We start from the raw sequence: 27,672 nt of genomic DNA, 5'->3' as shown, positions 1-27,672 counted from the left end.
GGGACAACATACCTTAGGGCTGTCTTCAAACCCATCATCTGTCTCAGTAGCTGGCAGGGCAACTGGAGCTTTGTAGACATTAAAGTTAATGAAGATGTCACAAGGAAAATCCCTAACTGCGCATTAACAGTCATAAATATTGAATCAGAAAGCATACATCGGCAACCTGGTACCTTCACAACATCAAGCTACTACGGGGTTACAAACGTATTATGGGCTTTCCACTATTAAAACACTTTTCTCACTCACATTCCAATTTAAGATTCATAAGCAAGTATTATAATACACAAATACCCTCAATTTATTCTTTCTGCTTAGTAAACACTCCAGTTTGGTCCGTATCTAAATTACATACATCACAAAAATCATCAATATCAACACTCGCCATTTAAGTTGAACAGCAGACAAAAGAGAAAATATCAAAACCATTAATCTTAATTTAGAAAGAGTAGCCAACTACATAAATGACAGGCACTCAAGTAGCATACAATAATTTCCACTAGACCAGTAAAAAAAGTATATACTTTATTTCTTATTCAAATAAACAACAAGAAAATTTTGTTACCTTTCATGATATTCTCAAAGTTCTATCAAATGCCTAACAACAGAAACAAAATTTGTCTCACCCCTGAAATACATTACTTGAGGTCCAGGTTAAAGTGCACTGGTAAATCAATGCAAGACAGTCCATCTCCACCTACCCATGCTGCGTGATGTCTGTCAGTCAGGTAGCCCTTATAAGCATAGAATTTGCTGGTAGAATTATATCCTTTAGTTTGCTTTGTGTATCAGTAACACTGCCAAGGAACTCCTATCCTGGACTCCTAAACCCACGAGTTTTTAAAAAAGCCATAAAAGTATTCATTGCACACTAAATAAAACAGTAAAACTTCTGGTTTTTAAATGAAACTGTATGATTTCAATGTCAATTAAAGCCCTAGCCAATGTATTTAGTGTGCTTATATTAGGTGACAAGTCAATGACACCACTGATTATACTCTTCCTTCTTTAATTACTATTTTTTAAAGAGCCTGGATTTGCTGGTAGCAGCACACAAGAGGAAACAAGGAAGTGTTTAGTACCATTGGTACATCAGTACTCCTGGCATACAACTTCTTTTTAATTTAATGGTTTTCAAACACTGTTGTATCTGGTCTTTAACACTATAAACAGTCCAAATCAGCCTTGCACTCAGTGGAAAAAATAACGAATGATCCTTTCATTCCACCAACATTAAGGAAAAAACCTCCAAGAATGAGTTATTTGCTTTAAAGACTGAAGTATTTGTTTCCCTGTCTCTCTCAACAACAAAGGAATCCCTTAGAGACCCTCAGGAAGTTAACTGATACATGTAAAAGTGAATTATCAGAAAATGTGTGCAAGAACAGTCACTTTCATGAGTGACCTTATTACACATCTCCCAAATATCTTTATTATGAGCCATGGATCAAGGCATGGTCAGCATTCAAAAACTAGTTTGCTTTTTTTTTTAATTTGTTTTTTTTTTTTTAAATAGCATTCTTAAGAATAAATTATATTTTCAGACTCATACAAATTTAACAACACATAAAGCAACCAGTCCATTTAAATCCACAATTACAGGCACTTCCTACAGCCACGGACAAACATAAAGCATGCCTCCAAGGTCAGAAATTTGTATTAACTGTTAAATATTGGTAATGTGCAGCAATACCTAAACAAGCTCATAGGATAATTAAACATGAAAACAATGCAATTAAGTGTGCATCATTTAAAGATATTTAATATTTTAGTTTCTAAAGGCACTCTTGTATATACTGCATTATTTATTTTACGATGTAAATGCTGATATCAGTCGATTTATACTAATTTAAATTAGAAACTAATTGGTATGTGATCTAGAAATAACAAAGTTAGTTCATATTATATTTGGAACCTTCTCTTTTCAGTATGCCATTATTGTTGTAACTTTAGCAGTAAATCCTAACAATGAACTCATGAAGGGGGCTGGGAAAAACAGGAGAGGAGGATTACAAGGTCTTCCCCTGTAATTCTTTGAATTGGGTTCTATCTGCCTGTGCTTAACAGCCATATTTAAAAGAATAACTCGTTTTTGAGATTCACATGTAAACAAGAAAAGCAGAGAAGAATTTTCATCACTCCCTAACATGTCCAAGTTTACATTTCAATAAGCTAACAGAAAAATCAAGTAAACAAAAATGGATGTATACAATACACAGAAAGACAGAAAATTAAAAAGTATAAAATCCTGAGGCTAAACTTAGAATTAGATATTTTCACCAATACACAAAGGAGAAATGGAGCATAGGAGAATAAAGCAGTAGGAGTCCAGAAGCAAGGACACGTGAGCAAAGCTCTACGCAGGCCCAGGCCATGCTGCTGCCCCAAAAGCCTGCAGAGCCAGCCCTTCCAGTCACCACTGGCTTAACAAAAGCATGAGCTCTTCCACTACAAAATCCCTATGCAATACTCGGTCTGGGTTTTCACATCACCCAGGAAACACCTCAGCCTCTCCCCTGTTCATTCCAAGCTCAGACTATCAGCCCAGAAAGCAGATAGAGATGTCCTGGAGCCACAACAATCATGGTGGCAGAACAGACAGAAGTTCTCACCCAAATTTAAAATGGTGTATTTGTGTGACTCTTCTGTCAGACTTCATGATTATTAAAAAAAAAATTACAGGAATTTCAATGCAGTATAGTGAATCCTCAAAAATCTGTGAATAATTTTCTTCCAGAAACTTAGAATTCATTACAAAAAAGATGCACGCTTGACACAGAAAAAACATCCTGTCTTAGAGGTCTTAAGATAGATACACAGGGAAGCAATGCAAGAGAAAAACATCAAATATGGGCAACACATCTTGAAACATGTGACAGGTAATAAAATAAGTCATTTACCACCGATAAGTGGATTGAGTTGAAGAAGCCAGTTAACATAAAAATGTACCTGATTTTTATTTTCTCTAGGAATTCCTGCTGTGCCAGCTACATGACTACGTGAAGTTTTATTGTAACTTTAAAAATTGTTCTCAATCTCCTTACAAGGTTGTGAATCATTTCAACCAAAACTTCTTAATAATCCATCCTTGCCACGCACCTCCATAACATAAATATAAGAAATAACTTATTTCAGCAGCTATTTAGCAAGAAGTCATTTTGCTGTCCTGTTGATCTTAAATAATAAAAAACAATAATAATAATAATGAAATGGAAGTATCTCATACCTTTACAAGACTATCACTGGCAGAAAACCCTTAGGTTGAGTACAACAGTTGAGAGACTTGCTAGTTCAGCTGTGTTAGTAATTCCTACTGTACACACATTGTAAGGCTTTTCTTGCTGAATATAATTGATAAAAGCATCAGGATTCCATAATTCAATATTTTTAAAAAAATAAACATATTGTAAGGAATGATGGGAAGGGTTTTATGATTCTGCCTTCAACAGGATTCAGCATGCAGTACTCTTTCAGGACAATTTAAGTTGTCCAGTCTCTAATCTTTATGGCTTATGTTTATTGTAAAGCTATTTTATCTGACAGTATGGGGAAATTTACTGGTATCCCTTTTTATTTTCTTGGACAAAATAATTTCTGAATTCTCTCATCACATTTATTTCAATAAACATCTTCTACCGCTGCAGAGGACAGTGCAATAATCATGTATTTCTACTCATAATAGCTACGTAAAAGGGTTTATAAACTAAGATGTTTCTTTAGTTTTACATTAAAAGTCACCACTAATTGCAAAAATTTACTAACTGCTATTGCACAGACCAGTACTCCCAAATGGGACGCTGTACTGTCAAGGCTACATAAATAGCAAATTTTGATGTTCAGTTCATCTACTACCATCATCTTTAAAGAGGATTCGCCAGCTGTGATTGCAGACTATCAGTGGCACTTAGAAGTCAATTTTACCCAATTACAGCTCTGGATTACAGTCACTTTGGACAGGAGTAAGATGATTCACAAAGCTGTTCACCACGCTGAATCAGAAAGCCCAATGCTGAGGCTATTTCTGCATACCTTTCCGCTGGTGGGAATACAGGCTCAGCAGCTAGCTCTAGGCATTGACTTTTATTGTCAAATGTGCAAATGCCAACTGTTTGTGGGGCAGGGGCCCTGCTCTTACATAAATGTGGTGCAAAGTATACGGAATGGACCTTGCTACCCAAAGACGCTAAGTAGAAGACTTTTAATGAGTGACTGAATGGAATGAGTTAATATGAATAGGTAATGGGATAAAGAATAATGTTATTTTCCAATATTGTGCATCCCACACACAGTGCAAGTGACTGATCACACTCATAAGGAACAACACCCTCTTTTTCTTTTTCTTTTTTTATAAATAAATGTTTGTAAAATATAAATTTCTATTCACCTAACTTTTCCACCTAAACTGAAATTTTGTGTTCCATTCATGCTCACATATTGGTAGCTTTAAATCATCTTATCATGCCCCATGATGGAGCCTGTCCTTTTGTAGCAAAGGAATCTGAACAATCAATCAGAAGAGGGCAAGGCAAATAAACATAAAGAAAGATATCTGAAGACTATTATTTGCTGGAGGATACTGCTTCATGATGACAATGCTTCATGAGCCTTCTGACATTCAACCCCTCCACTACCGCTTACACTATTTCCAAAGCCAGCTGCACAGTCACGGCTCCAAATGCCAAAGAAAATTCTCTCTGCTTTGTGAGATTAAAAACCAGCAGTATTTTCCTCCCCATGAGCAACTAAATTAGTGACAGCCTGGCTTCTTGTAGGTTCTACTCCTCTAAAATTCACTATAACTGTACCCTCTCTCATGTTACCGTATTATTTGAACAAAGAAGGTGAATTTTATGGCTGGCCCAGAGTTAGGTACACAGTGACTGCCCAGCAGCACACACAATATCCCATAATTTTTTCTAAACAGGGTTACGCACAGGCAGACACAGCAAGAGGCACCATTCCCTTCCTGGCCAAGACGACCAGCCTTTTTGAAGGGACTGGTGAAGAAATCCAGTAAGGAGGGTGGAAAGATAAATGCAGAATTTTCAAAGCACTGATAAGGTGGAAGTGGAAGGAAATAGGATTCAGAGAGGCAAATCTACAATTAAACTAGGAAACTACAATAATAATGGAGAAAGAATATGGACAATAATGATGGAAAAGGTATGTGACCATTCTGCAGCAGATCCACATCCAGTAAGGAGTTTCCACCATCTGTCCTGAACACATCCTTTCGAAGAAATTCCTAGCAGTGCAACAACAGTCTTAATGTTCAAATAAAGTAAGTTGCAACATGCAACTTTGAAAGTTATTCTGGGAAAGAGGGAAGATAAAAACAAATTATATAAGAGGACATAATGCAATGATACTGTGAAAAAACAAGCAGTGAAAGAGTAAAGGTTAATGTAAGAAAGGAAAAAAGTGTTTCACCCAAAGATGACGCTCATCAAAACATCTGCTGATCCCATTAACCAGATTTCTCAGTGGTTAAAGCTGCACGAAAAATGATCAAGATGCCAAATTTCTACATTGTACATTCAAAGCAATCTAACACTAAATTTTAAAGGGATTAAAAATTTTCCAGTAGAAGCTGAATATTCAGAAGAAGAAAAAAGTATAACAGTGTCCCTATCAAGCAATAATTTTACTTATTGATGACACGGGCAGTGAAACTTGCACAAGGTCTGAAAGCAACCACTTCACCTAAAATTAGGCACAAAGAAGCCAGTAGTGATAAATAAGTGGGATTTTTAACAGCTGTTGTGGTGCACTCAAATCTAATCTCCTGTTCATTCACTCAAGTTATAACAACAGGCTGATACATGGATGTTTTGTATCAATACAGAGAAAAGAGTAATTCCAGAATTTGTTTATTCGGCTCAGATGCAAGCTACAGGACGTTTAGTCTCATCATCGTTGACTCGAGAAGGATACAAGGAAAAGAATTTTAACAGCATTTGTAACAAGGTCCTGTAACTGAGAATTACTGACTTAGAAAGGGAAGTGCAGGATAACTACTTTCTTATGTTTTGAGGGTAACATTTCCAGTTTCCTACATCCCTCAAACACAGCATATTTATTTGAGAGACTAATCTGGAAGCCAAACCGTAGTAACAGTGTGACAGAACACTTACCTCATATAATATTAATGGTAGGACACAAGAAGTGAGAGTAGAAATAGCCAATGTACACATTTCAAATATACACACCACAAAAGTATCAAGGGCACTTGCACTCCTTGCACAAGAGCAAGCATGTTTCTGTTGAAGAAAGTGGAGATGAACATAGAAAGCATCGTAGTGTGTCTTCCTCCAGCTTCAGCAAAACCGAAAACTTACATTGAATCATCAGGAGGCAGCTACAGTATTGTCAACTTTGAAAAGTGCCAACCAAAGTATTTTCAGCCCAGTACTTAGCACTGTATTACTGCTTGTAGTAATAATTGAAAACTGATTGTAAACAATATGAAACTATGATGTTCATGACTATTTTCATTATTCAGAAATTATATAAAATTAAAGGACAAATGTTGAAATGTTTAAAATTCTCACAACAACAATAATTTAACATCTACATTTTTAATAACGGGTAATGAGATCTGCTAACAAAAACAACTTTTTCAAATGACTGGTCTCCAAACTGACACAATACTTAGACCATCTCCACCCGTGATAGCTTTTTAGTGTTTTAAGTTGTCAGCATTAAGAAAAACAAGATACTACAGAATGATGTAGTAAATAGCAATATCGCCAAAAACAAGCAAATCCAATTCCAACCAGGAATAAACTGTCTTGAGTAGTCACCAAGTAGAATGATAACCCAGCACAAACAGGCAAATTTAAGAGCTAGTAGCATCTCACTTACTAGAAGGTGAACTCAGGAATTTAATAGTAAATGCAGAGAAAAAGAGCCTGTTCTGGCAAGAGGTCAGATATGTCCTAAGGAGAAAGAGCAATCTGACTGTCAGCAAAGATGCTTCCAGTTAATTCTAAATATGTGGTTTGGTTTTTTTCCATGAGTAAAACATTCTCTCCTCTGTTCTGCAAATCAGCAAGCAGACTAAAAGGAGCCAGTGTGTTCAGCAACCTCTTCAACACACAGACTGCCACAGAAAGAAGACTGGTCCTCAGTTAAAACTTAGTTGACAAAGTGATGGAATATCCAGTGCTGTTTCTCCAAAAGTTTCCTTTGGTTTCTGATTGGCATTAAAGTCGCTCTTCTGTGTAATTACTGCCTTTATTGAGGGTTTCTACCAACTTCTGCAGGTACTACTTTTGCTCCTTAGATTTCATAATGGTTCCATCTCCCCCTGTTAAGAAATGTCAGTTAGTAACATCAGGGATAACTGAGTCCTTTCTCTTACAATACACTGCCTCCTTCTCACCAAAAAAAGAGAAGGGAAAAAAACCCTAAGAAACAAAAAGTCAAGTGACTTCAATGAACCACTCACCTGCATTTCAACTTGTTCTGTATGAAGCTGCACAGATTAAGGAGAAATAGAAGCCTTTCACAGGATGGAACGGACCACCAGATCTCACCCCTAGCCTGAATTACTAGCTTAGATTAGAGTAGATGCTTATTCTTCAGATGATTAACATTAGGTAAAATCAAACACAGTTAATGAAGCGAAACACGAGAATCTGGTAAACTGGCTTCACAAAGCACTGTCAGCCCTACACAACCAACCTTGCAAGCAATGGGAAGAAAGAATGTCCTTCCTCTATTTCTTAAATTTAGATTTCAAAAAAGCAGGTAGTAGTATCTGAAAACTGCAATTTTCAGTCTGGTTGAGATATATTACTAAAGTTTTGGGGAACACGTGATATCATTGAAAATCAAGGAGTTCAGAACACATGCAAACCAGTCTGGGGAAAAAAAAAACGTAGCAGTATCTGAAACTGCATCCAGTTCCCCTGAGGCAGAAGAAAAGAAGTCTAAGTGGTTACCTCCTGCTTAACTAAAAAACAACTAGTACAAAGCCTTCAAGAAGCAGCACTACACAATACACTTAACCTGCCCAATCTGACAAGTGATGAAGAGTTGTAGTAATGCTTTGCTGCAGTCTGAAGATGAAAGAATAAAACAAAGCTTTTCTTTTCATCTTAATGCAATAAATAATACATTTAAAGTACTCTTTAGTATTGCACTGAAGATTCTCTAACAGGTAAATAAATTGTGATGGGAAGAAAAGTAGCATTTACTATTAAAACCACAAAGTTTTCATTACTTGGAGGTCATCTTGTCCTGCTGAAGTAATGTTGCACCTAACAAGTGGTATTTTAAAATAATACAGGAGAAAAAACGCACTTAAAACCCCCTCCTACTCATGTCTGTAGAGAGATAATTTGGTTAAGAATATATTGTACTATAAAAGCAGAGAGGATGCTATATAGCAGAATGACAATTTCCTTGCATAGTGCTATCGGACTAATGCTAGTGAAAGCAAACAGTTCTAATTGAGTCATTGGTTTTATTTCATTAAAATTATCAGTATTTTTGATTTTATTCTTTAAGATAGTAAAATCATTCAGACTGCTCCAAATGACTTCTATTCTAACAATCCTTTAAATTACATACCCTTTTATCTTAGCCAGTTATCTGCTCTTTTTGACCTATAATCCCAGCAAGGTCTCTGAAAGACAAAGGAGAAATACCTGTATTTTATTCTTGTGCCTAGACACAGCACAGACCAGAGAAGTCAAAGGCTGAAATTTCAGAGGAAATATTAAATAGTTCAATGCCTATACTAGCAATCTGCAGCACATTTAACTCTCAGTATGAACCAAGAACTTGAGCACCTGTGAACTCCGATTTCTGCAAGAAAATACATGGAAGATTTCTAACAAGGACTGCAATAAATGTGTCCCAAACAGGCATAACAGTCTGTCAATTTCTGATTTCTAACAGATAATGTAACTGAAATTAAGAAAAACAAAACAAAACAAGAGAAAAAAAGAAGAAAAAAGAGAACATGTTGCCAGATAGATTCTATTTAAATCTAAGGGGGCGGGGGGGGGGGGGGGGGGGGGGAGGGGGATTGTGCATGGGGAATGATAGGACATGAACGACTACACCCAAACACCAAAAACAAAACCCAAACCACCACATAGTTTTCCCACCAGTTTGCCTCACAAATATTTGATAAACCTGGCTGCATTTTCCAGAAGTTCAGCCTAAGGCTAAGCTCTGACTGACTACACTCAAAGGTCTAATGCTTTGCCAGAATTTAACTATAAAACAATTCAGTACTCTGAACTAGTAAAAGGCAATGGCATCAATTCCACACAAAAAATCATAAATATTTAGTCCTCAAAAGTCATTACTAAATTCTGTTTTTCAACGGGCTTCATAAACTTTGCACAATCTCTTTTTCCCAGATTAATTTTTTTCCTCTGTATTTTTAGAGACAGTTCCCCTAGCTTTCTTGACTGAGCTTACTGTAGCACTAGAAATTAATACAAGAATCACACACCAGCAGCCAACAGTTGTTTTTCAACATGATTTTCTGCTAACTACTGGAAGATTATGTTTTAGCACACAAATCTTGTGCTTCCACATCAAAAAGCAGGTGGTTTAACTTCTAACTCACAAGCCATTTCTAAGCAAACAGTTTGGATATGCTTGTTGTATCAGCTACGACAAAAATTGCTTTATGTGTACCGCGCAACTACTCTTGAAAGATTTTTAGAGCAAATGGCTGCACTCAGTAAACCCAAATACAGAGCATGCAGCCTTAAGCAGAATAGCATGAAATTTAATTTCAACAAATCCACTGGAGACCAAAAAGCACACACTATGCAGTACATAAGAATTACCTGTTCCTAAGAATATATTGAAACAAAAATGACACTTCTAAATGAATGCCCATTGAAAGATGAATTCTGCCTACCTGCAAAAAGCCACACATACAGAAAGTCATTTGAGAGAAAAAACTCTTAAGAGAAGCTAACAATCATTGCAGACAACCTACATCAGCCTGAGACCCAGTTACTTATGTGTATGAGCAGGACAGGACCAGACACAGAGTGCTCCTTCCTTGAATTTCATTTGGGGTATCAAGAGTTCTCCATTGGCTGTAAAATGAGAACCCCTAAATACATCAGTCAGGTGGGTCTCTAATATTTGACAATATTTGTGGGATATATTGGCTTTCTTCCTGACCCTCATGTAGGAGGGGAAAAACCCAAACAAAAAACCCACACAACTCAATCCACAAGCTCTCAAAAATCTAATTCCACAATTTTGCAATTTGTTGAACCCTTGCAACAAATAAAGCAAGGGCGGGGGGGGGGGGGGGCAGCAGCGGGAGAGCCAATCAATTACTGCGATTCTAGCCTTAAATGCTTCCTACACACAGACCACTTTTTTCGAAGTGGAACATAATCCTTTCATTACAATGAAAGAAAGAAACAGAGGGAGAAAGGAAGGGAGAGACAGAGAGACCTGTTCCATGTTTGGCCTGTCCTTCCAACTACACAATGAAACTTAAACCAAATCTTTATCATGTCAAACTCCAAGTCAAACTCCAAGTTAACATTAGCACAGATGTCATTTTTTGGAGCATATTTAAGTGTTCTGCATTTCATGCAGTCCACTACTATACTGAGGTATAAATAAGGTATTTTAGAGGGCTGGTTGCATTGACTTTAATTGTTATTACTAATTTAACTGTAAAAGTTTTTTTTTTATGTTTGGGGGGGGGTGTAATCCTTCACTGAACAGCAAAAAATGTTATTTTAGTATTACGGAGGAAAAAAATAATTCTAATCTACAAAAAGCTTGAGGATTGCTTTACCTTGCCACACTCTCCTTCTGAAGATTCAGTCCAGACCACTTCAGACATGCCTACACTCTCCAGCTCCATTAGTTGTGTGATCGGCTTGCTCCCTTCCACTAGCACCAGCACTCTGATGACTTTTGATGTCATTTCTGATGACAGTTGCTTAAGTAGCTGATTCGGGAAAGACAGGCTTAAGTTTGACATAATTTGCAAAAGATGGTTGTCACCGAACAGGAAAAGTCATACTACTGCTCCTGTGCACACTCCTGCTTCCCTCTTCTGGACACACACGGTTCATTCAACTAAGGGTGTTAAGCTAGTACGAAACTCTTCTTGTAGGGTGTTTCTGGATGGTTTAGATCACTAGACACTGAGATATTAGAGGAATGGTCAGACATGAGACAGTCAGATGAGGTTAGTTGTAACATCAGACCAAAGTTTTAAATACATGGTGTTTGCATGAGAAGTGCCAACACCTTTTGCCACTCATTCTTGTCCTACCCTTAGACATGCATGTAAAATGTCAGTTGTTCCACAAGATGTATCAGCACTTGAAATGCAATTAGAGTGGGCAGCCCAGAGGTGCAGTCTGCATGATGACATCTCAAAGAGAGCACTTAAGTGAAGAATCAAAACGCTGCTTTTGAACTCGGTAACTGTTGGGAACATAGTGTTAGAGTACCCCAGACAAATGCAGGCTTTTTCATTTCCACCTTGAAAAGCTCCTGTTCATAAGCGAGATGAGCATTTTGTAAGGTTCTAGGTGTTCCTCTTATACATTTATGTACCTTTTCCATATTCAACAATCCAAGTCTTTTAAACAATTAAATTAGGGCTTTTTGCATACTCTCAGATTCTCATCACATCTTTCCACCCCTCCATTAATTACACACCATCCTTCTCATGAGGTTAACATTGTACTTTAAGGACACAGAGTGAACTAAGCCCTTCAACAGCTCTGAACTCCAGATTACTATGAAATAAAAGAAAAAAGCCCAGATGTTTAAGTTGCATTATTTGCTAGTTTTCCCCTCTAATTTCAGAACCATTTCACAAGGACATACCCAGCCACTTGACATGTTCACAGAACACCCTGCATGTCATACAGATAGTGAGAACTTTAATTTATGCAGTACTTGCTTCACCTCCCATGCATAATTCTATCTTCCCTCTACTCCTGCAATCTAGCGACATGAATGTCAGGCTCAACTAAAGATTTGCTGTTACACTGACAGCATTAAAAGTTTGGCATCTTTAGCAGTCTTGTGAGTTACAAGACGTTTCACCTTTTGATAATAAAATACTTCCATCAATAGTGAACCTTCAACGCAAAGAATATCAATATACATCACTGAAAATAAAGTTATCTCCAAGAAACTCAGTGACAGCTAAGTGGCAATATAGCAAGCCACAGGAGAGCAAGAGCAAGTGCTGCAGCACCACACATGCAAGAATACCCAGAACAGCTTGCTCAAATTTAGATCTCACATCAAAAAAATATATATACCCTGATCAGACTGCTGCCTGGGTGTCAGAAGCAATGATGTTCAGATGAAGCTATCCTTCCTCTACAGGTAAAGGTATTATGCCATGTATCTACTTCCTTCAGCAACAGCAGTAGGATGAACCTTACTCAACAAAACTGCCAAACATTCTTTGGAATGTATTCTTGCCAGGACAGCTACATTAAAGGCTTCCAAGAATTTCAGACCAAAAGCCTATCAGAAGTCACCAGCATTTCTCACAAATATCTCTGCATCCCTTTGAAAAACTTCTTTTATTATTTCTCCCAGAGGTCAGAGGGAAATAAAACCAAAACCACAAACACGCTCTTAAAAGCAAATCCAGTATTATTCCATAAGATGCAAATCACAGCCTTGCAGGTTACCAGAGGTCCACAGACCAACTCAGTTCCTTGACTGAGGATTCCTACTCGATTTATTTCAGAGTTTTACAGTACCAGTAAAGTTTTAAACCTCCTTCTAAAAAAGAGTACCCAGAGCTGTACCTAGAGAGGGGCAAATAAACACTACCAAATGTAGAGACCAAGCCCTCCTGTTTGCTCCTGCAAGAAGAAAGGCTGCAAATCCGTGTCAGTGGTCAAAAGGAACTGCCTGAGATTTACAAGGCTCTCACAGCAAAATAAAAGCAGGGCATCAACCTAGGCATTCCTAACTGGTTTTTTTCCCTTTTCTAAAATTAAGAGGAACTCTACAAAATATAGTCACAGAAACGTCAGTTTACTTCATCTTTCAGTTTACACAGAGAAAAGGTGTTGTTGCAACAGAAAGGTAGTCAAAAACAATTAATACATTAAACAGCACAGAACTAACGGGATTTATTTGCAGGATTCTTGCTTAACTGGCATAAATTTAGCCAAACTCTGTAAACTTCCAGACACTCATAAAAACTGAAAATGCAAAACAATTCAAAGTTACAATAATGCAGAGCCTCCCACAACATTTATCATGAGGTATTCCAGTTTTACTTTTTTTCATGCAGCATCTGACTAGCCATAATTACTACCACCATCAGTACACACTGCAGTTCTTCAAAGAAAATAATTTTTTCTTAAAAGTCTTCCTAAAACCATACAAAGAACAAGGTCAATGACTCTGGTGTAAAACTTCTCAGCAGTGTTCTCTTGCGCTGCACATTGCAAGAGACCAGTCCAGGCAGTCACAATGGCCCCTTCTCATGTTATAAATTAAAAATGCTCTTGCACTGAGCAAACATTTTCACAACCCACTACAAAAATCACAGGATTAAGGTTGGAAGGGGCCTTAGAAGTAATTTTTTCAAACTCTCTGCCTAAAGCAGATTCAGCCTTGAGATCGGACCAGATTGCTCAGGGGTTTATCTACTCACATCCTGAATGCCTCCAAGGATGGAGGCTGCTCAGCCTCATTGGAAGACCTCTTCTGATGCCTGGCTGGTCTCATCATGACAACATTTTTCCTTGTTGCCACTTGGAACGTCTCCTGCTTCAGTGCTCACTGTTTCTTGCCCTCATACAATGCATCACCACGAAGAACCTGTTACCAGCTTCTCAATGAGCCCCACAGATATGGGAAGGCTGCTATTAGGCTTCCTCAAAACCTTCTCTGCTTGACCTTGAACAAGCCAAGTTTCCTCAGCCTCTCCTCACAGGGAAGGCACTCCAGCCCCTAACCCTTACTGACATCGTTCCAGCTCCTTTTCAGCAAAGTTACACCCCAGACAGGGAATCCCCAGCCTGCGCTGTGGCAAAGGGTTGCATCTTTCCTAGTGCATTTGTCCTTGTTGAATTTGTGAGGTTCCTGTTGGCTCATTCCTCCAGCCAGTCTAGGTCCCTCTGGATAGCAGCCCTGCCCTTGACTGTCGTCCTCCCAGTTTGCAGTCAGCTGCACTGAAGAACGTGTGCTCCACCTCCTCCTCCAGGACACTGACAAAGCTGTTAATTAGGACAAACTCCTGAGGAACCCCACGATACCAGTCTTCAAGTAGAACATGACCCATTAGCCACAACCTCTGCCCCTGACCATCCAACCAGGTGTTTTTAACCCAACTCATCGTCCCGTTATCCACACTGCAACATCCTAACTTGGACACAAGAATATAAGGAGAGGCAGTGCTGAACACCTTGCTGCAGTTGAGGTGAATAACACCTACTGCCTTCCCTCATTTACAAATTAATTCATTTTGTGGTCTGTCTCTGCTTCCACATCCTGCTGGACTCATATTTACACAGAAGCTCTATCACAAGCACCCCGTTTAACCACACCAGCCTCCCAATATATCTGTTGATTTTCCCGAGTACTGGCATGGATCATTCATGCACTGAGAAGAGGTTGTCCTTAAGGACCTCACAGCTTCCCTGAGCTTATCCCTTAGAGCTACCTGTTACGGGATCTCACCAACTAGCTCTCTTCATAACCAGAAGTTTGTCTCCTTCAAGTTCAGTTAAATGCTGGTTATGTCTTCTACTACAACCTCACTCTTTAAATAAACCTTCCTGCACATCTCAACAATACTTTCTTAAATGTTTCCAACTAAGCTGAGATACCCTGGGCCACTGAAACCCCATCAAAAGATACACACACCAACACAACAGGCTACACAATTAAAAGGCATCATTCCACACAAATGAACAAAGCTAAGAAATATATCTTTCTCTACTGGAAACATGCAAGGTCTAACCTGATTTCTGAGGAGATGTCAGCAGTGCTTATTTTATTATACCTACACAATACACAGTACTTTATAGCATGGGCCCTTTATGATTGTTTTCATGGGGATAGTATAGCAACAATAACAAATAATTTAATTTAAAAAAAAAAATCCTCTGTCCTCAGCGTCATCTGTTTCTGCAAAGGGGAAAAAATGGTTGACATGCAGAGACTCTTGATAATTTAAGCACTTGTTCTTTTTTTTTGTTGTAACAGACTAACAGCTTTTCAGATATCCACTAAGCTGATGAATTAGACCATTCCCTTTGTCTGTTATGACTAAAGCTTTAGGTATAATACACACTCAGGGAAGAAAAAAAAAAGTATTCGTTGTCTAACCAAATTACTTTTCATCAATATTGCTTTAGGAATTACAGACATACTTTAAAGATTTTACACTTCTTAAATATTTTAGTGTGTTTAATATTACTCAGAAGTCAGAAAATTAGCCAAGCAAGCTAGGATGCTTCAAGACATAGTATTTAGATGTCAGATTCATTGTAATTGTATGTAATTTCATTTTCCGACCCCAGACTGAAGTCAATAAATTCGTCATATTGGCAAGCAACAAGATACACATTCTTTCATGTAATCTAATCCATTATTCCTCCACCAAAAGCTATCAAAAGACTTGACTTAAAGAAAGGGCTGCTTTTAATAGCTCTAATGTTTCTCCCTCTACAGATCTTTTTTATTTGTGTAGAGAAGTGTTATTTGTCTAGAAGATACAAACGCAGGCTAACAAACTGTTGAGTTCAAAAGTTGCCCAGCTGGCAATTCAAAAGCCAGAGCCAGCCTCCAAACACCACCATCCTTGGGTAACTCTCTTCAGAAGCAGTGAGAGACCCACTCCGTCAGAAAAACAAGTCACTATCACCAGATTCATACACAGGAGAGGAGGAGCTGCCTGGAAAGAGGTCTCATTAACGGTGCAAGAGGCTTTACCAAGAAACCAAGCCCCAGCACTGCTGCATCACAGAAGATACCCAGATTTGGGATCCAGCTCCCACAGCCATCAGTGGAGAGTAGGTCAATATTCAGTGATCAGGACACTGGCTTTGAGGCAAGTGCCCTTTCTGTAATGGCACCTTATTAGACAAATGCAGACTCTGACAAGTTAGATGTAGCTACAAAATAAACAAATAGGTTGACTGTTCTTACATCAACAAAGAAATTCAATAGTTGGTAATTCTTTATCAAAAAACATTCAGTGAAAGAGGAGCGAATGATAGGGTAACATGTACTTAAGTATAATTTAATCCTCTTAAACACAAATCATTTTAGCAACTGAGGTATAACACCAATTATACTCTCCTGTGGAAATACAAGCACTTCACCTAAATCACTAGTTATTAAAGCAAATATACAGAATAGGTTTCCCAAGCTTGTGAGCGGTCAAAGGCATCACTTAGCCCCTCAGTAAATAAAAATAAAAATATTTTAAAAACACTATTTCCAACACACAAAGAGAAACAAAATAAAGGATCAAGATATGTACATACTGTGAATTAGCAAAGAATTACTGGGGTATTAAAGTCTTCACCTCTAGTTACCACATGCCAAAAATCACATATGCTTATTTGCAAGACTACTTCCATAACCCAAGTTTAAGGATGAAAAAGCAACAAGCACCCCATGAAAGCAGGTAGGATGTGCAAGTATGATTCCATATAAATCCTTTGTCTACAATAATTTCTTCACCACAGCAAAATACATGTGCAGAAGGCTAGTATTTAAAAAAAAAGGATGGACAATCTGGCTGTCCATACATTAAACTACAGTCCAACTCCATTTAAATCTTCCTTAAGCAAGCACTAAATTCTAAGCAATTTTATTGGGCAAACTGTATTTCACGAGCCAGGTTAATAGCTGAAGTCCTTTTTAGCCCTAATACTATCCTTGCTTTCACTACGCCACAGGCTTCCTATTCATAAAGTGGAAAAACAAACCTCTAACACAGCATCATTTGGGAGCCCAAATCTTTGTAAAACATCCTATTGCTGGATTTGCTTGACAACATTAAATGCTTACATCTGACCTCTTCACCCTGACATTCCTAGAGGGCAATTCATCTCTTTCTGAAGTAGAATTCTCAAATAAGCCAGATGAGTTGTCCCCCAAAATGCCTTTTTCTTTCTAATGACTACAGAGGGAGTCCAGCTCTGATAGCAACAGAAAACCAACTTTCTATGCTTCAGATGAAAGAAAGATGCAACGTTCTGCTCATTCAGGTCTTGCTGCAAGGCCTACTACTGCCACAGGACTTGTTTTTAATCATTGTTGAGTTTCGGTGGGATTTTTTTCTAAGTATCAAGGCAAAAGACCCTTAGGAAATACTGATATCATTAATATTTTTGGAGCACTGATAAGAAGTCTTACTTGAACCTTAAACATTTCACATAGTAAACACACACAAATCACACATTCCAATCTCTGCCATTCATTTTCACTCCTTCAGTAGCTACATCACATTCACTGTGCCGCAGTATTTTAACTTAGAGCACAGGTTGCCTGTCACAAAGCCCGTTTGATGCATTTGAACAAGCCTCAATAACGGAATAGAACAAGTTAAGAAAGCCATCGTTCTGAGCCATCGATCTGTATAAACAGTATGTGACTTATTTCCACTATTCCATGATAGGAAAATAGCGTATTATTCTTTTACTGTTTACTTATCTATATTTCAACAGAAGCTCACAATACTAAAATTCAGCGTTGATTAAGTATGCAAGAATTTCCACTTCAGAACTCAATACATATTTGGAATGGATATTTGCTTTTCTGGTTTTGTTGTTGGGTGTTCGTTTTTTTTTTTAAAAAAAAGAAGTTTTTAACAACAAATAACACCACAGAAAACCAAGTCTAATAAACAGTTGTGTTTTACACTTCAATGTCAGTCAGAAGAAAACAAAGAGTAACTCAACTCCTCTAAAAGCCTAGAAATTACCTCCTTCTTCAAAAGGAGATGAGCAAAACAGTTAATGTCAAAAAATCATCTCTACAAAATGGCAATGAGCTCATTAAAATGCTCTGAACAGCACATTTGATCTTCTTCCTCACATTAAAAAAATAAAACACCAAAACAAAACAGAAAAACATGGGCATACCTGAACCAGATGCTGATCGGTGCTGAGACTGCGGTCTTCCACTGGGCGAAGAAGGTTCCTTCATACGATCAATGACACTGTCAGACAGCTGAAAAACATAACCCCCAACCTAGAGTCAGACTGCATCTTCTCCTTTATCCCCATTACCCCTTTCTTCCCCAAAAGGTTAAGTAAAACTTTAAAAAAAAAAGAGCATAGAGCCCCAAAATAAGGTATGACAGCTGCCAAAACTCTATTCACAATGCAAAATAAACTATTTCCCCCCATTTGTGGCATGAGCACTCATCTCTTGCGACTGAACAAGATTATTTTGGCACTCTCAGAACACAAGAGACTGATATGACAGAAAAGAGGATATGGGGAAAAATGAAGGAAATAACACCCTTTGTCACATTGCTTGTAATTAATCAACCTTTTTGCTTTTCCCAGTTATTTAGATGACAGTCAAATATCACACCACGCAGGCACAAAGCACTTAACTCAGGAGGAACTTCATCCTAATAAAGCCCTCCCTCAAAATACTTGTGCAACACAAGTGGTCACAACAGGTGTAGTCAAGCACCAAGTTGATTCCAATATTGACACATGCACACACAAAAAACTGTCACAAATTATGCAGAATCAAACAGAATAACAGTAATGTCCAATTTCAGCTCTACTGTAGCCTACACATAAAATTAACAGAAGGTGAAGAAGTAATAACATGAAAACTGCTGGTTTTCAACTTAAAACTTTTTATTGGTCTCTGAACACCAACTCTATCAAAATACTGTTTTGGCAGCCCATGAAAATTTATTTTAATTAGCAAATTCTTTACTAAAACCTACAGCATGATGTCTCTCACTGGCAGAAATCCATTACAAAGATTTCACTAAAATCTGTAATCTAATATGCATGTGTAAAATTTCTTCAGCATACGATTTCTTAACCCAATCGTTAAAACTCTCAATTTAACCTCACATAGTTAAAAGTATGTAAACAGTGAGGTATATCCTACTTTCAGATGCTCTGTTGACTAACATTATTTAATTAGCGAAGCTACATTTTCCTAGTACCCATGATATCATTCTGGTTTTATTCCCAGTATTTCAAAATCCAGGATGCTTTAGAGAAATTCCAATAGTCTTTGCCTGTATTTAAGCACATTTCATAGCAGATGAACTTTGCTACGAACACTTACGTTACCATCACCTACTTGCCCAAGGCATTAAATGATCAAAACTGAAAAATATTAGCGTGCTGAAACAGGCAGCAGTTTCTATCATGGTTCATTCTGCCACACTCCTCCCTATGAGCAGCAATAAAAGACAACTTATTATCACTCCTGGTATGAACTACACACTGTCTTCCATTGAAAAATTTCTAAGCTGCAAGATTTCTCAGTGTCTTGTGTCACAAGCTATCTTCTGGTATAGTATAGGCAAGAGCAGGCCATAAACTGGGAAAGAACGGGAATGCTTCTGCAGGTACACGGGCTGTCAGCTACCCGGCAGCAAGAGCGCCGGGCGTGGGAAGGGAGGCGCTCCCATCCGTAGAGGTCAGGGAAAGGCAGAACCACCTCTCCTCGTTGCACATCTCCTACAGGCGTCCTGCCGCCCAGCTGCGGTCAGCGGGCTGGGGGCTGGACGCCCCGACGGCAGCCTCCTGCTCCCGCTGGGCTTCTTGCCGCCGCAGGCGCCCCCAGACCCGAGCGGCGCGGCCCCCGCCGAGCCCCAACGGCCCAAGCGGCGCGGGGGAAAGAGGCGGGGGTCAGTGCGGGAGAAGGGCCGGGAACGAGGGCCGACACCGTGCGGGGCCAGCAGTCTGCGGGCAGAAAACGAGGAAGGAGGGGTCGGGGCGGGCCGAGCTCAGGGCGGCCCGGGGCCAACCAGGCCCACAGCGTTCCGGCGGGCCCCGGCGAGCGCCCCCGGCCCGAGGAACCCCCGGGGAGCCCCGCTCTCACCCGCACGCCCTTCACCACCGTGATGTTCTCATTCTCGTCCGCCTCGAAAGTGACGCGCCGGGTGCTGCTCCCGCCGCCGCCCATCTTCGCCCGGCGCCACCAGGCCACGGCCAGGGACAGCCCCAAGGAGACTCACTGTCCCCGCTGCCAGCGCGCCCCACAACAACACTGCCCCTTATTGGCCCGCCGCTCGCCCCACCCCGCCCTCCGCTCCTAGAACCTTGTTCCCTATTGGCTGCGTGGCCGTAGCCATGGAGACGGCGCGCCCCCGCCGAGGAGCGGTGAGGGACGCGGAAAGGGAGCGGAAACTTTTTCGGTTTAAACTTCACCGGGGGCGCGCGGACTACGCGCCCCAGGGAGCCCAGCGGCGGGGCGGGGCCAGGGGCGGGGCCAGGGGCGGGGCGGGCCCTGCGCGACGCCCGCTGGGTAGCGCAGTTCTGGCGGCCGCGCTGAGAGAGGGCGGGCAGGGGGCGCGGCCCGCAGCCCAGCCGGCGCTGCCGGGACCCAGCCGCGCTCCGAGGGGGCGTTCGGGGGTCCCCCCAGCCCGGGCGGCCCCGCTGACGCTGAGGGGCCGGGTGCTGTTGCCCTCCCTCAGCGGGCCCACGCTAACGGTGGGGACGGGGGGCTGGGCGGGGGGCTGGGCCCGGGCCCCGGCCCCGGCCCCTGCCGCAGCTCTGGGCCCGAGCCGAGGCCTCATCCCCATTTCCACATCGTAACGGCACAAAATTACCACTAACGTCGCCCCTTTGGGCACAAGATTTTCTTTCCAAGAGATGGATGATGTTAATAACGCATAATGCATTTTCTTTTCAGCCTTTTCTATTGTATATAAACTGCATCTAGATCTGGCTGTTGTGCAAGTAGAATCCTCCCTGCAGATCCCACGGCTTGTCTTGGTGGCCGGAATCGCAGAGCTGAGTGCTGGGAATACATTTGTAAGGAGAAAAAAAGATGTTCTGCAGTGTATAATACCAAAAAAAGTACTGCATTCTAGATGCCAATGGTGTCAAATACATCTTTGAATTTCTCAAGCCTAAATAAATACAAGGCAAGAAGTACCCTTACATAGCTGGAATATATGAATACACACTGGTTTGCCTCTTCCATGATCTGGCCTCTTTTACCCAGTGAAGCCCCAGCCTTCTGCTGGGACACCTTGACACTGGCAACACACAAATAATAACTATGATAACTAGGAGACTTATCTTTTTTTTCCCTCCCTTCCAAGTCCTTCACCTGCTTGGCTCAAAGCAGGATAGCCTGTTTGTACCGAAGTGACACCAAAGCCTTCCACTCCCCTTGCAAGAAATTTGCCCCAAAGTGGTTACACAATGATCACTTCAGATTACTGCTGCCACTGTCAACTGACGCATTTCATTTCTCTGAATCGATGCAAACATCATGTTGTCTGCGTTAACAGAACTGCTCACATATCCTTGATATATTTTCAAGCAATTTTTATTTGGATGTAAAGTGTCTATCAGCTGACATTTCAGCAGTGTCTGCCTTCCTTGGGGCTTAAGATATTGCTGAAGCATTGGCTGATAGCCACTTTACTACCAAATAAAAATTGCTTAAAAATATATCAAGGACATATGAGCTGTTCTCTTGAGGTATATGACGTGACGTTTATGCCCATTTTTACAGATGCTAAACTGGTTTCTGTGAGGGGGTGCTAGTAAGAATTCAGCATCCTGGTAACTGTTTTTAAGGGAATAAATGGACTGTGCATCTATCTGTCTTGATACTGTGTGAGCACCAACAAACTGAGGGTATTGGATTTTTTATTTTTTTTCCCCCACTGGTAATGTTTTTAGGAGGTCAAATTGTATTTATTCCGTTAGTGACGTAAGTTTGTGGAAATGCCATTCTCCACATCAGAAGCAGCTCTTCTAATGTATTTGTCCTCTGTTGGGAGGGTTCTAAGAAAATCCTCCTGTCTTGCAGACTAGAAAGATTTATATGTCAGAATTAAGGCTTTAACAACAGCTATTTTCTACCAGAGGCTTTTATGATTGTTTTGTATGACTTGAAATTACAGAACACTGTAACATATGCATAGATTTCAGGAGAGGGGAAAAAACAAATGGGCAGAATTCCAGCTCAAAATTGCTTTGGATCATTCTGATGTGTTCACTCACTGTAGAAAGAGCAGGACAGAGGTACCCCAGAATTTATGGCTCCCCTATAATAGGTGGAAATGAAAGACTGTTTGCTGCAGGCCAGAGCTGTCTATATATCAGATGCTTTTCTCTGTGGACTGTCCAACCTATTTGAGAGCTCTTTCAAGGGCATTGCCAGACAAAAAAAAGAATTAGAAATAAATGTTAGAAAAGGCTACAAAAAATTTGCGGTCCAAAAATCATTTGTTAATGACTGGGAAATAAACTCATGTCTCGTTCATGACTCTCACAAGCTATTTGCAAACAGAAAAAGTAGTTGTTCTGTGTACAACTTCAAACAATTTATATGTTCACATAAATAATACGCTTATTTTTAAGAGCAGTGTTTATCAATGTGGTTCATAGAGTTGACTGCTATGTGGCATAGAAAAACTCAGTCTAGTTTAAACTCAGTAGTACAGGCAGCAGCAGTAATCAAAAGATCAAAACAGAGCTCAGCACAGCATAATTTGTTACTACTCAGTAATGTTAGTCAGTCTACAGGAGTTCTGTGCAGCCAAGCCAGGCGCTTTCGGGGTGTGTGTTACCTCAGATACCTGTGTCCCACTCCAGTCAGAGTAAAGCTCTTCAAAGATACAGTGACATACCCATGGTCATTCAGTGCCAAAGCAGAAGGACATTGGTCTTCTGTATCAGTTCTTTTCGCTGGTTACTAGAGAGTACATTTCTACCAAGAAAAAAGATAACACAAGAGCAGAATGACAAATAAAAATGTAGCAATCAATACAAACCTATTAACAGCTTCTCTTTCTTGTTTGAGCTGAACCCATTTCTGACTTGCGTAAGCAGAAAATCCATCTCAAACTGGTAAACTTCGGGGATATCATTGTGTATCTGAAAAACAAGCGGTGTCTTATTAGGTTAAAAACACTCACTTCTTGTGGTGCTGTACACTTTTCCACACATCCTGCAGGTTTTTATGGCCAGGTTATAAATGCTCAATCCTTTGTTAAAAAGCAATGCTGTGGTCCCATCTTGTTTGTCCTTGACTGGATGTACTCGTTTGTGGTAGGAATACTTCTTGTACCACTTAACACTCAAATTGTTTGCTATCATGTATAGCCAAAAAGTAGTGAAGGATAACATTGCCAGACATTCACAAACAAATAAATCCTAATGAGCCCAGGAACAAGGCACTATTAAATTTCAGGCTCTTGTCTCAAGACTTAAAAAATGCCATGAAAACACTTGATAGGCGAGGTGACATATAAAGGCTCATTGCACACCTGCTGTGAGTTTTTATTCTGTGGAGGATCATCTTGCTCGGTCACTGCCACGGTGAGCATGTTGCACTGTACGACTTTACCTGGTTATCCCTTGATGGTCATCTATTCCTTAGAAATGTTCAGCATGGAAGGGCTTTGATAGTACCTAGGTTCCTCCTTATCAGCACTGACCATTATAGCAACGTTTGCAAGTTCTCAAAATCTGGAAATTACTCTTTCCTGTTGGATGTAACAGTCCGCAGCGCCTTCTGCCGTGAGATGAGATTTCACGAGTAAATAATGTATCTTCAGTACATTCCTGGTGTGCCAGATCCTGCTTCTGCTGGTGCCACTGGCACAAGTTTCAGTGTCTGTTATAACTGCAGGGCAAATTACACTAAGCCATCAAATTTCTCTAAACGAGCTTTACAAACATATGCAAAGGCCCGGTAGTATAAAGGGCAGAATACCTTACCTTTCGATCCCTGTTCAGCTCCTGCAGAAGCTGAAGGCTCATGGCTCATCTCAGAATCGATGCTTCAATCATTGTTTCACTTTTTACAGTCAGTGTTTTATTCTTGTTAGTTCAAGACAAAAGCGTGCGTGAATTTTGCTACATACTCTGTAGCACCCTATCAGCAACACTCACCAACTGATACCACAAGGAGAGTCATGTCTGCACCGTTTGGTTTCCTGAGTCATCAAGGTTAACAACCTGATCAATGAATAATGATTAATTAGTCTTCTTTTTTCTGAGAAAATAAAAAAGATGAGTTCAACTCATACTCATTGAAGGAGTGAGGCTGGATTTCTAGTTGGTGTCAGACAGCTCCATGTGATGTGTGGTATCTGCAGACCACTGCTGCTTCCTCAAGATCAGGTTCAGAGTACCTTTATCTTTATATATATAATATATATATAATACTTGATTAATACTTTATTAATAGTCTTTATTTTTCTGTTGGCTACTACACACTATACATTGGATTATGATGAAAAATGTCACCCCAGTGATCCCTGTACTTTCCACTGAGGACAGCCCGGATTCCATGCCTCACAGCACTGGCCAAGGGAAGCTGTTGCAAAGATTGTGTAGCTAATGTGTATCATACAGTTCAGGACCCTCAGATTTCCTTGTGGACTTCAAAGTGTAATATATTAATATTATGTCATATTAATGTGTGATTATTTATGTTGATATTCTTTTATCTGACTGGTGTGGTTCACATCAGTAGCAAGTGAGCTGCAGAATTTGTAGCCAGCCTGACTGTCATCTCCATCCAAGACCAGATTTGATTCATGGTCTCATTTCCTGGTTTCCCTCCCACTGCTCACAGCCCTTTTTTTTTTTCTTTTGTTCCTCCCTTCTCCATGGTCTATTTATTAAATATAGAGTTAGAAACACAATTAGAATTTAATCAAGTCTATAACATCTGAATACTAAATCTTTGGAACAGTAAGAATTCTTTCCCAAATCTGGCTTACCAGGGTTGTCTGTTCAGCTGATGAACTCAGCCTTCTTTACTGATGGGGTGACTGAAAAAGAAGCACCTTTTTTTTTTGATCAATTCCAAGCGATGACTGTGTGAATAATTCTGAAATTCCCAAGCACTGCAAGAAGGCCTGCAAATGCAAAGACACAGCAAAAATATTTTCTTGGAGTTCTGTATACACTGATGTATGAAGCTGAAAACCAGAAGTGTCGTGGTGCAAAGCGCTGATACATTAAACGAAAAACAGGTTAAGTCTCAAACAAAGGAGGGGACACAGCCTCCTGCGGACCATGGAAAGGGTTTGTCTTGAATCCATGCCAGGAAAAGTGGTTCCAGTAGAGGTTCTACCTTGAAAATATTTATGCATGTACAGATTATTGAATACTGGCAAGAATTCAGGCTTGGTTTTCAAAGGTGCCAGATATGTGCCATGCACATCCCTTGCCCTGTGCCATCTTAGGATTTTCTGAGCTGGAGTCTACCTAAAAGCAAGAACAGGAGCCAATAGAGAGAGAAGCTAAGAATATTTCCCTGCCTTCCCCTCACTCTCTGGCACATCACAGGTGTACTAGTGAAGGGAACACAACCCTCTGGCAAAAAAAAAAAAAATATTTGTAGATTATTAGGACATTCGTTATGGGAGAACTTCTGCAATTCAGACACAGCCGGGTGTATTGTAGAGGGAGCTGAACTCACATTTCGACAGTACAGTCGTTAGGCTACGATCTGCTTTTGGGCTGCCGTCTGCAGTCATTCTTGCCACGGTGACTGGTCAGATAAGTCACATGAAAGAGTGTCTATGCCTAGGTTATATTATACTTTATAGGCCATGGAAATATCTTTTCCAATAGGAGAGCATCTGAGAACATTGAAGAGTGTCCAGTATATCTTGTGCAAACAGGTTTTTCAAATTATTTCAACAGAGGCACACAATACGAAGCCTGTGGTCTCTCTCCTAAGTAGTTCATCCAGTTTATGACAACGACTACTGCTTTTAGCTAACAGAATTACTCTTCTAGCCAAGCACGAGGTATCTCTGGTGCAGAAGATGAAAGAGCGCTGGTGTTCAGACTTCCCAGACCTATGTATGGGAGCACTGCAGAAGCCACACTGCAGCTGGCCAGAGGCTCTGTGTTGGGAGTGATGTTTCTGCTACACAGCAAGCACCTGGTGGCCTGAGCACAGCTCCTATCTCCCTCTGCAGGCTGGTCCGCCAGTCGTAAACTCCAATTAAACTTCATTCAGGCATCCAAAATCTGAACTAGCTTTAGAGATGACTCATCATCAATTACAGAGGCAACCCAGGGCAACTGCGCTGCTAAAGACATCTCAGTTATGTGTCTAAAATTAAGTGGTCTAACAGCCCCCCACTGCTCCTGTGGTTAGTCAGGCAGGCATCTGTGCTGCAGAAATCAGGCTCAGTCCTTCCTGACAGCTCGGGTACTTGCAGCGATGCTCTCAGCCAGCCTGCATTTGTGGGACTTCCTATGAAAACAGCTACAAGGAATCTCCTAGCTGTGGTACAACGTCACAGCACTCACCAAACTATCAAGCTGCAACAAGGTCTTTTACCATCTCATACCAACACACTGTTCATGTCAGTCCCTCTGCTGCCTTCTCCTTCTCTCACCTCATCCAGGGCCCACCCTCTCTCTCCACTTGCTGCTGTTTTTTCTTCTTCTTCCTCTCCCTCCTTCTTCCTCAGCTGCCCCCTCTTCACTGGCTGCCCAACCCCTTAACAGAACACCCACAGCTGCACATCATCCACACCAGCCAACCCACCGCCCCTGAAGCCAGCCCACAGCTGTATATTATCAATGTTAATTAACCCAGCTTCATTCCTCTACAGTACGGTAGGCTCAGGACACTGTTACACTGAAATTCGTGATATGGGCAGTAGTAGAACATGCCTCACGAGTAGAGCAATGAATTGATTGCTAGCCCAGATAACGCTGCAACAATCTAGTAGTCCGAAATAATTAATGTCTTTAAAGTCCCTTCAGTAACGCAATAGAATTCTTTATACTAAAAGAAACTTTAGACACTCCAGCCCTTATCTCTGGTGTGATGCTCACCCTGCCAGTGTCCCTCTGGGTCCCAGGGGTGGCAGGATCAGCCACAACCAGGGAGAAGGTTACAAATCACCACCCCCTGAGCCCTTCCCTGGCAGGGTGTGATGCCCACGGTGGGGTTTCTTCCTCCTCACTCTCGGCACCCCCGGGGGTATGTGGCCACCCCACCGCCCGCTCCCTTCTCCCCGGTGCCCAGCACCAGGGCAGAGCTGCCCAGCGCCCAGCCCGGGCACACCAAGGGCTGGTGTTTGCTGGGCAGCGCCTGCCCGGGGCGGCAGCCCTTGGCCGTGCCAGGTGTCCCCAGCGCGGAGCTCAGGCAGGTGGGCACCAGCCCCTTGGCCGCGGGACACGTGTGATCCCAGGGACACCCAGCTCAGGGCACGGCCAGCCCAGAGATGTCTGAGACCTGTGGTGTCAGGTCAGTGCAGTGCCCATGCTCTTCTGCTGCTGATGGCAAAAATCATGTTTACTAGGCTGTAGTATACATGTGGCAAGGCCACAGGATGAAAAATCAGACTAGCAAAAACACTTAGAAGAAACAAACATGTTTGGTCATACAGAGCAGTCTTCAAATCTGGGATAGCACAGGGCAGAAGCTCACCTCACTTCGGCTTTTAAAAACCTGTGGAGAACAAAGAATGAAAACTCAGTTTTATCTGGTTTTAAAAATTAAGATGCTTCC

At 40.8% G+C, this 27,672-nt stretch overlaps 1 protein-coding gene and 1 long non-coding RNA gene across 3 annotated transcripts in view; both read right to left on the bottom strand.

Annotated features, from left to right (window-relative positions):
• The window catches only part of CHCHD3 (coiled-coil-helix-coiled-coil-helix domain containing 3), a 163,795-nt gene extending 143,590 nt beyond the window's left edge, over positions 1-20,205 (bottom strand). The window contains exons 1-2 of one of the 2 annotated variants that reach the window (XM_055711152.1): positions 20,038-20,205; positions 18,096-18,183 (exon numbers count right to left, since the gene is read on the bottom strand). In XM_055711152.1, coding sequence (XP_055567127.1) covers positions 18,096-18,183; positions 20,038-20,121 — 172 coding nt within the window. In that variant the 5' untranslated portion in view covers positions 20,122-20,205. The remainder of the gene's footprint in view (positions 1-18,095; positions 18,184-20,037) is intronic. The other variant, XM_055711151.1, reaches the window with a different exon arrangement.
• LOC106631329 (uncharacterized) lies at positions 5,860-11,301 on the bottom strand. The gene is made up of 3 exons (XR_001334953.3): positions 10,796-11,301; positions 8,578-8,632; positions 5,860-7,309 (listed from the first exon to the last, which is right to left on the bottom strand). It is a non-coding gene; the product is annotated as an uncharacterized LOC106631329 (long non-coding RNA).
• Positions 20,206-27,672: the final 7,467 nt, after the last annotated feature.

Source organism: Falco cherrug, chromosome 5 (genome assembly GCF_023634085.1).
Source record: "Falco cherrug isolate bFalChe1 chromosome 5, bFalChe1.pri, whole genome shotgun sequence".
NCBI classification, from domain to species: Eukaryota; Metazoa; Chordata; class Aves; order Falconiformes; family Falconidae; genus Falco; species Falco cherrug.
The sequence above is the reverse complement of the archived record's forward strand: the minus strand, read 5'-3'. Positions and strand labels throughout refer to the sequence as shown.